The following is a 10000-nucleotide window of genomic DNA, read 5'->3' as shown; positions in this document are numbered from 1 at the left end:
AAATGGACTGCTCGTCAAAACAGCACGGTCCGTTGAAAACTACTATTCAACAAAGCTAGCAAACTTTGGGTTATTTTAAGTTCTTATTAACTGAAGGTTAATGCTTTATTTTATTGAAAAAAAAAAAGGACTGCTTTGGAGAATCTATTGCCTTCTGTTGACTTTGATTTTCAACGCAGATTTTTGAAATTCCTCGGATCAATGCCTCCTCATAACACATTTTAATGTACACTCACAGCCAGGCATAACTTCCCTGAACATCGTTCAAGATAATCAAGTGAAGCCAAGAGTTTTGCGTATCACAAGTGTCGGCAAACATGTTGGAATTGTTGGATGACTTTATGCTAACTTAAGTTGGACAACATTGTTTTAACGCTTAATTGCCGCCTTCGGAGCGAGCAGAAGTCAAAGATGACCAGTTACGTTCTCGAAAGAGTCTGTCTTCCAAACCGTTTCCACTTCAGACGCAATGGTCGTTTGCTGCATACAAACGGCCAACAACATAGATGATGTAGCGCACAGCAAATAAGATAGTGTAAACGATGCAGCCAATGTTTATTCAAAATAAAACTAAATTCCTCACGCTTTGCAGATTTTGGAACAACTCGTTCTTCTCTTCCATGAGTTTGGTCAGTTTCTCTTCTGTCTCCTTCCTGAGTTCCTCTTCTTTGGCAAATCGCTCCTGAAGTTTCTTGAGCTGAAATTAAAGAGATGCCAAAATCGTTAACAGAAAAATTGCAATAAACTGACCTACATCAAAGGCCTCCTGTCTGCAATAGTTCGTAAAGTTCAACACTTCATAAAACCCTGTTTGACGTTAGCCTTAAATTGACTTCTGTTTGTTAAGAAAGCAAAACATTTCCGATAAATAATGATACGGTTGACATACTGTTTTCCTTTGGGCAAACAAACCACCAAAACGTGTGATAAAAGTAATGATTATTTTTCCAAGCACTGATACGGATGGCTAATCTCAGAGATCAACCTGATATGTGTTCCAACATTTAGGATGTCCAGACTACCAACAACTCGACCCAACGCCTGCACATCAAGGTTTAGTCTATTTTTCGACATCTGATTTCATCGCTCGCTTCAGTGTTTGCGCAACTATAGAAGACTTTGAATGCGAAATTCCATCACGAGTTTGAGTGAAGATCCTGTAAAAGGACTTGTATTGCCCTTTAACTTCGAATAAAGTTAGCGAGGCAAGAGCTGGGCACACTTGAAACCCATCGGAATATTTTACCCAAAAAGCATCAAATTCGGGGCAAAATTTAAGCAAAGAAATCATCGGGTGAAACGTCTGCTTTAAAAGGGAGATATCACAAAAACGAAAACCAGAAAAGCACACGCTAAGGAACAGTTTACAGAAACAAAAGATGATCGTTTCACTCGTCTCGAACAAAGCCTTTCCACTTTGCAACATTTCCACTAAAAATAAAAAACAGCGGTCTTCAACGTCTAAATTTTTCGTATTGTCTCCCCAAACTTGGGTAGGGAGGGGCCGGTTGCTCGAAGCCTGGTTAGCGCTAACTATGCTTCGAGCAACCAGGGCCTGGTATCACTGAGTCATTTGATATTTGGAGAAAATAATAGCCAAACTATAATGGGAGGGGGGGGGGGTGGGGATTATCGTGACATACTTACCTCTTCTGCCTTTTCCCTCATCTCCTCGTCAGCACGAGCAATGTTCAACAAAGGTTTCACCTAGAAATACAAAAAAATGCAAGAAAAAAATTGTCATCGCCACACCTCCGGAGCGTATTAATAGGGAGCTTACGAAACGAGGACGACGACGGTTACGAGGACTTCATTTAAAAGTACAAGTTCGCGTTATTCATATCACTACGAAACTATTTCATGTCGTTTCGCGTTAAAAATGTGTAGTAACTGTAGAGGAATTAAAATGGTATGAGTGGGTTGGGAGTGTAGAGAGAGCTGAAAATTCATCGTCATGTGCTAACGTCCTCCACAAATCCTTGAATTTGGTGATTTCACGTCGTCATTTAGGAGATGACGGCAAAGAAATGTACCAAAATGTAAAACGCACGCGCAGAGCGTGCACAGCCATTATTTTTGCTCACTAAACCTATTGTTTTGTAGCGTCGTCGTTTCGTAAGCTCCCTAATGGAACTAAAAGGGAGCTTACGAAACGAGGACGACGACGGCTACGAGGACTTTATTTAAAAATACAAGTTCGCGTTATTCATATCACTACGAAACTATTTCATGTCGTTTCGTGTTAAAAATGTGTAGTAACTGTCGAGGAATTATACTGGTGTGATTGGGTTGGAAGCGTAGAGAGAGAACTGAAAATTCATCGTCATGTGCTAACGTCTTCCACAGAACCTTGAATTTGGTCATTTCACGTCGTCATTTAGGAGATGACGACAAAGAAATGCACCAAAATGTAAAACGCACGTGCAGAGCGTGCAGAACCATTGTTTTTGCTCACTAAACCTATTGTTTTGTAGCGTCGTCGTTGCCATCGGCGTCGTCATTTCGTAAGCTCCCTAAAGCAACGACGACGGCGACGGCAACGAGAACGTAATCTCAAAATACAAATTCAGGTTATAGCCATTTGTGAAAATGCCAGCTGCTTGCTTTGGAAAGCCGATCGTTTAACATGTTTTCAAGCTAATTAAAAGAAACACGTCTGTGAAGTTTGACGACTTAAATCCTTTCCGTTCTTGAAATAAAAAGGGAATCGAATTGTGACACACGAAAATGGCCCGTAAAGTTTCGGGCCCCAGGCCCGGGTTGCTCGCTAACCAGCGTTAAATACCATGGAAACCTATTGGTTTTGATACCTCTTAACCAACGGCTCAGCGGGCTTCGAGCAAGCGGCCCCAGTTTGTTCTTTCCGGGACGGGATTAGAGTCAACAAAACCCGAAAACGTCACCGCAAGATATTTCTCGATTATTCAGTCTCGTTCTCATCGTCCAATGCGGGCGAATTATCCAAAAAATAAATTGGTACGAGCGGTTTCAGAGTAAAAACATGGGGAAAAGGGGTGTAGACTTTCATAAACCGGACAAAAATGGCAGAGGACAAAACAACCATTGTTATTCCCAATAGGCCTTGCCAATTATGTTTCGCTTCGTTCTTTCGTTTTGTGGACATTAATTATTTCGGATCCGGTATATGAAAGGCCAGCAGGGACAAGGTTCACGTTTGTTTGCTCACGTTGTCGTAAAACTTCTAATTTTGTGATTTCACACCTTTGTTATGCAGAGTGCCACAGATATAAATTATGTCCTAAAATGGGTACAGCACGTGAGCGCGATTATTCTTCCGCTTTTAACCACTGACTGGATATTATTATGGACTTTCAGACCTACGACGGCGACTTCGACGAAAACGCTCAAACGGCAACTTTGCACTATCGTTAATTAAGTCTTTCGCGATTTGTCCACCTCTTTTACGTCGTACAATGTTATCGAGGTATCCTAAAAAATAGGTACGAGAGGATTTAGAGCGAAGGGCCATTTCCGAGTTGCTGTTTGTCTCTAAGGGAAATGAGTTTGATTTGCATAAGAATAAGCAACTCATTTCCATTTGAATGGTCGTGGACCAGGACTCGCTTTGAGAATGAAAGAATCTGTGTTTAATAGTGCTTACGTTGTCGTCAAAACTTCAAATTTGGAGGACTCGCTTTGAGAATAAAAGAATCTGTGTTTAATAGTGCTTACGTTGTCGTCAAAACTTCAAATTTGGTGATACGTCGTCCTTACGCAGATTACACCAAAAAATAGGGAGTTTAAGAAACGACGACGGCTACCGCGACGACAAGGCCACAAAACATCAATATTAGGGCCGTTTATACGAGAGAAAATAAGCTGCGGCTAACTCTGGCCGCGGCTTGCGTAAGCCGCTAAAGGAACTATTTATACGAGTATAAACTCCCCGGCCAGGATAAGCCGCGGCTTGAGAAAGCCGTGAACGTAGATTTTGTACCATTTATACGGGGTGTTCGCGGCTTACGTAAGCCGCGGCCAGAGTTAGCCGCGGCTTATTTTCTCTCGTATAAACGGCCCTAATATTGGTTAAAGGAGGAAAGAAAATCGTGCTCACGTCACAACGTGAGATCACCAAATTTGAGGTTTTAAGGACAACGTGAGTGTACAAATGCGAATCTTTCATTCTATATTTTTACTCTGAAACCGCTCGTATAAATTCAGTTTTAGGATAATTCGGCCACATTCCACGAAGTGAACGAGATTAAATAACCGCGAAAGAATTACGATTGTGCGAAGTTACATTTTGAAGTGACGTTTTCGCCGCTGTCGCCGTAGTTGAATGAAATGCGTGCTGCACGATTAGTTTTCCTATTTCAACCAATGATGTTGTTGACTTGTGGCGTTGTTGTTGTTGTCGCCGTCGTCGTTTCTCGAACTCCCTGTTATTGGTTAAAAGAGAAAACGTGATCGTTCGAGATCGTGCTGCACGTGCGGCAGCCATTTTTGTTGATTTCCTCTGCCGGCTTTACAACACAACAACGCGACGACACCAAATTCAGATTTTGACGAAACCGCGAGTATTCAATTAGTCCGGAAAATACAAAACAAATAATACAATTGGTGGTCAAGCCAGGCTGGGAGCCCAAAGAATCTGCTGACAAACCTTAAGACTTCGCCGCCTCTGTCAGCTTGACAGTAGCTCCCCGAATTGTGTGAGAAAATAGCTTAGCGTCACGTTTAGGGTGAAAGGCAAACGCCAGACTAAAACTTGTTGATGTGAAACTTGAACTTATCAATGAAGTAATTTATATAAATGTCAAGTAGTCATCTTTTTTTTTCCGCTTTCTGTCTACTTCATCTTTGAATGCTAATTGCGAGTGCCACAAATTGTGAATCGGTTTTTTTTCTCTCTCTGTCGTACTTCAAAACCGCTCATACCAACCCAGCCACAGGATACTTAACCAATATTGTACAACATCAACAAGATTGAACAATCGCGAAATACTTATGACAGCGTTAAGTTGCAGTTGAAGTGACGTTTCTGTTGCCGGCGCTGTTGTCGTGTCAAAGAAGCTATTGCTTTTCATTGTTCAGAGACAAAAATGACAGGATGTAGTCAAAGCTCACTTTTCTGAACAGTCTGAGTTACTAGGTAAACAGAAGATGCAAACAAGCTACAATAGTCCGCAGAGCATCCACTACATGAATAAAAGAATGGCGGTCGCAACATTGACTTTGCCGATTTAATGCTTGAAAGGGTGACTTTCGCTCGAAAAAGCTATTGAGGGCAATATCTTGTCCGAGGTGAGAGGCTGGTCTTTAGAACTGGTTTGAGGTAAATGTTCGCCAAATGCAGAGATTGTTTTCATTGAGTGTAAAAACTAATTACTAGCTTATTTGTGCGCCATTAGTTTTTTGAACCAATCTACTTTGTAATTGGTTAAAAAAGTCTTCCACTGAAAAGCAACAAAACTAACTTATGCCCCGTTCACACGAAACCTAACCATGTCTTAAACATGTTTAGTTAAACACGGTTTCAAAGTGTTTTTTTTTTTAAATCATGAATACTGATTTTGTCAACCACAAATTTAGCACACTTCAAAGCATATATTGAAACTCATCTGAGTCTGATGTAAAAGTCCTGTAACTGATTTTCCTTTCGTTAAACCTAGTTTAATTAAACATGTCTTGTTGATGTGAATAGATACCTTCAAATCTTTAAACTTTGTTAACCATTTTTTTTAACGGCGCTTAAAGACAGGGCCATTTCTGATTAGCTTGGTTGATCATCTCTGTTTTGATCTCTTCCATAATAGTGTATTTGCGATACAGTTTAAGGTGCTTACCTTTGTGTAGAGCTTCCACCAAGACCAGTTTCTTAGGAACAGATACTTTCTCACATTGCGTTGGATGACAGCAACTCCAATTCTAAGGGAGGATTATTGAAAGGAGTAATGTATGCGTTGTCATTCTAACACCGTGCAGTAAAATTATCTGATCAAACTAACGGACTGTGAGTCAACGAGTGCCAAAATGGAAGTCAAGATTTTTTCGTCTTTTAGCCATTTTCGAGTTCACTTCCACTACCTCTTCAAAACAATTTTCTAATAGGGAGCTTTAGCAACGACAACGGCGACGGCAAGGAGAACGTCACAAATTTGCATATTTAGTGGGCAAAAACAATAGCTTTGCACGCCCTGCACGCGCGTTTTTAATTTTTGTCCATTTCTTTGCCGTTGTCAGCAAAGCAACAACGTGAAATTACCAAGTTTGAGGTGTTATGGAGAACGTCAGCACCTGGAGATAAATTTTCATTTTTCTCCCCTAAATTAAGCGCCGCTCGTAACAGTTTCATTCCTGAGGGACTGAAACACCTTTGTCATATTAAAAGGCTTGGAATAGTCGCGAAGTGATCGCAATAACGTGGATTTATGTTTTTACATGACGTTCTCGTTCCCGTTCCTGTCGTCGTTGCTAAAGCTCCCTAATGTCTCCGATCGCACGGAAATTACCCCCGTTATTGTAAATGATTATTTACATTAGGCTTAACAGGAGACTTGTATTCCAAGCGCGTTCTTACTTGCATGAAAAGTAGAAGGGCTAACGAAAACACTTAAACTCGTTTTGAAAAAGAGGCTCATCGTTGAACAGCCTCGCCTTCAGTTTCAAAGGTCATGTCGGCGAAGGTCACGGTCGAGGCTCTTTATTGCACGTTACCTTACCTCATTTACCATAAAACCGTGTGTAGTTTATGTATGTACAAAACAAAACTTTGCCAAAAGTCAGAAGTGTGGATTTTACCTCTGGTCACACATTTTGCGGTACTCTTTACGCATTAGATAACCCTTGCAGTAAGCTTGGAACATGGAAATTATTTTGGCGAGTCTTTCGTCTCTCATGTCTTCCAACTCTCCCAAGACACCGGCTCTGAAGAATACCTGGAAAGCAGCAGCAAAGTCACGGTGAGCAAACATAACTGGGAGAATCCGTTTTAAATGGAATTATCCAACATAGCGGATCGAGGTCGAATCGAGGCGAGTTTTGACACAGGACAAAGAAAAGATGGGTCTTTTAGCAGGGAAAGAAAGACGAAAGACAGAAGTGATCTTCGTTGTGATTCGGACAATTTAAGCAATAGACCCTATCCGTATTCTCAGTATTGGACTGGAAATAGCTTGCAAAGAAGGTTAATGCGGGGGAATATATTAAAAAGTATTTGCATTTGTGAAAAGATTCCCTCGCATTAGCCTCCACTGAAATGAACAATGAAAGCAAATCAAGTCAAATGTTGGTTTTTGAGGAGAGGGGAAACCGGAGTACCCGTTACAGTTATGATTAGTTTCTGCCGTCTGAGAGGTTTTCACGCCCATTCTGACACTAACGCCCCAACTACTTTTGCCACTGATTGTAGCTGGATTTCTCAGGTGTCTCTTAGAGTATCTAAGAGAAAATAGGCCATTTTACAGTTGTTTGCTCAGCGACCAAGCCTATGAATGGCTGCGAGGCTGCCCGTGACCTTGCATTGATACAGACCTCACTGCTTTTATCATGTAAATTGTGTGGTTGTAACGCTAATTAGTCCATATTAACATTACAAAAGCATGAAGGTTTGTATCAAAACAGGGTCACCGGCAGCCTCGCTTCCATTGTTAGGCCTGGTAACTTAGCCACAACTGTAAAATGGTCTACTGCTTAATTTGTCCGGATAAATTCGGGGATCACGCCTCTCTTTTCGTCTAAAACCTGCACTCCAAATATATATACATTAATTTTATCAGAATGGAATGCTGGTCCAAAGTTGATCAAAGGAAGGACCATTTCTAGTTGATGCGAGGTATCCCTTGGGAAATCGGTTATTACTCATAGCAACTTTGAGCACCACCATAGTTGACACTGAACACACACACAAACACTCACAAATTGAAAAAAAAAAAATCTAAAATAAGAGTCATTGTTGGCCAGTTTTTAAAGAAAATATTCTTCATTTTGCAATTGACATCCCCAGTGATCAACTCCCCAGTTAAGAGTTTCTCCTACAAAGTAGGATTCATTACACAACAATACCTTGCTCGATCCAACCCTGTAGGAAGCCTTCTCTAACTGGATGGCATCCAGGAGTTTCTCACAGGCCTTTTTCCCATCAACGAATCCACCAGCAACAGCAGTGGGTGCCAAGATCTGGTATCTGAAATGGAATAACAAACAATATGTCTACACTTTGCGATAAAAGGGCTGGTTTGATAGAAGTGTTTGACAACAGGACAGGACTTAACCAGGAAAACACTCAATGGCAATATTTAAATTAGGTCACTTTTCAGTCAGCGTTAGACAAAGCCTTGGTTTCACGAGACATTATCATGATTTTCTATGGATTTCACTGATGTGCAAAACCTAGAAAAAAGTGGGTTTTTTGGAAGTTTTTCGGTACTGGTGCCAATGGATTTAAGGATGGCCAATAAAATCCGCTGAACAAGTTATCAAACATTGATAACTTTACGGAATTGATAGTGCTATTGACCTTTTAACAACTAAGGTCTCAAGTAACTCTACTCAAAGTGCGTTATAAGTCAGCTTACAGGCCTAGTGGCCCACCAGGCCAGAGCTTATCCCCGGTTCCTGTTGCATGAATGGATGGGATGCTAGTCCATCGCAGGGTTACCCCCAGCATTTCGCTGGTAGGTACCCATTTATACACCTGGGTGGAGAGAGGCACCGTGAGAGTAAAGTGCCCAAGAACACAACACAATGTCCCCAGCCAGGTCCCGAACCCGGACCATTCGCTACGAAGTCAAGCACACTAACCATGAGGCCACTGCACCTCCCACAAAAAGTGCGTTATACTGGTCTGTAATTCAATGAAATACAGTATTCAGTACAAGTAACGGTACACAACATATGCATCTACATTTCCATGCTTGTTTTGTTGGGTGAGATGAAAACAGCCACAGGTAGACTTTGTAAGTCAACATTTCCCCCACCCACCTAACCCACATAACAAAAAGATTACTACGGTATGGACTACATGTACATGTACTGTAGAAGTAACAACCCCTACTGTTAACAGACAGCATGGGGGTTCTTTTCAGTACCATGTTAGATAAATTACCAAAGGTACCAGGTGTTGCATAACGGAGGCTACGGGTGACTCTCCTAGCAGTAAATGCATGTTTCCATACCCACCTCTGACGGAATTCCTGGAAGGGAACTCTGTTAGGGAAGCCTTTGCGACAGATACGGATTCCCTCCAGCACACCATTACATCTAAGCTGGTGCAAGACCAGGCTTGACTCGATCACACCTGCCTTCTTATGCTCATTAGGAACAATGCAGCGTACAAAATGTGGGCATGTGCTATAAAGTGTGTCCATGAGCCGTCCCAGAGATTCCTAAAGATACAAGATTAACTTGAGCTCATTCCAAAAAAAACTTCTATGAAGCTGGCTTATCCTAAGCTCTGTATTACATTAGTTAATAAGGGGCTGTAAAAATAGTAGCCATAGGTGGTATTTTGTAGTTCAGCTATCTCGCCAAAAGGCAAGTAAAAGCAAATTTATGGCACTTAACTTCCAAAATGAACTGCCATTACACAATAAAATTAGTGCAGCCAATAAGACAAAAAAGAGGCCAAAAAATTTGGCTTCGACTTGTGAAATTTCATTAACTAAAGTGCAACTGAAATGCGGCAAAAGTTCAACAAACTGAGTATCCTTGAGGCTTTTGCGTTTTGTCATATTAAAAAACACACTAACTTTTTTTCGGGTAAAACACACAATTTGAAATTGAAATTAACGTTAGTTTTACCAGCACAACCGAAACATCACGTTTCACCTAGTAAGAAAGTTAGTGTTTTCTATGCATCCAGTTACAGTAATTTTATTTGTGAAATATGTTGCACTCCCGTTCAATTTTTGGTTTCACCACCAATGTGGTGGAGAGTCACACATAAGGCCCAGACCATTATGTAATGACGCAAGGCATACCCATAACAATTATCATCACTTTTCTCACTGTCACTTTACATGCTAAGAACCACTGGAAA

General features: G+C 41.1%; 2 protein-coding genes across 3 annotated transcripts in view; both read right to left on the bottom strand.

Moving 5' to 3' along the window:
• LOC137970289 (myosin heavy chain, striated muscle-like) overlaps positions 1-9343 on the bottom strand; it is a 17048-nt gene extending 7705 nt beyond the window's left edge. Inside the window, exons 1-6 of the mRNA XM_068816811.1 lie at positions 9142-9343; positions 8026-8146; positions 6763-6899; positions 5808-5889; positions 1648-1707; positions 584-697 (exon numbers count right to left, since the gene is read on the bottom strand). Coding sequence (XP_068672912.1) covers positions 584-697; positions 1648-1707; positions 5808-5889; positions 6763-6899; positions 8026-8146; positions 9142-9329 — 702 coding nt within the window. The 5' untranslated portion in view covers positions 9330-9343. The remainder of the gene's footprint in view (positions 1-583; positions 698-1647; positions 1708-5807; positions 5890-6762; positions 6900-8025; positions 8147-9141) is intronic.
• LOC137970779 (myosin heavy chain, striated muscle-like) overlaps positions 1-10000 on the bottom strand; it is an 81374-nt gene that overhangs the window by 30941 nt on the left and 40433 nt on the right. The window lies entirely within an intron of this gene.

The sequence above is a fragment of the Montipora foliosa genome, chromosome 9, assembly GCF_036669935.1.
Source record: "Montipora foliosa isolate CH-2021 chromosome 9, ASM3666993v2, whole genome shotgun sequence".
Taxonomy (NCBI): domain Eukaryota; kingdom Metazoa; phylum Cnidaria; class Anthozoa; order Scleractinia; family Acroporidae; genus Montipora; species Montipora foliosa.
Note: the sequence above shows the minus strand (reverse complement) of the source record. Positions and strands in the feature narration are given on the sequence as shown.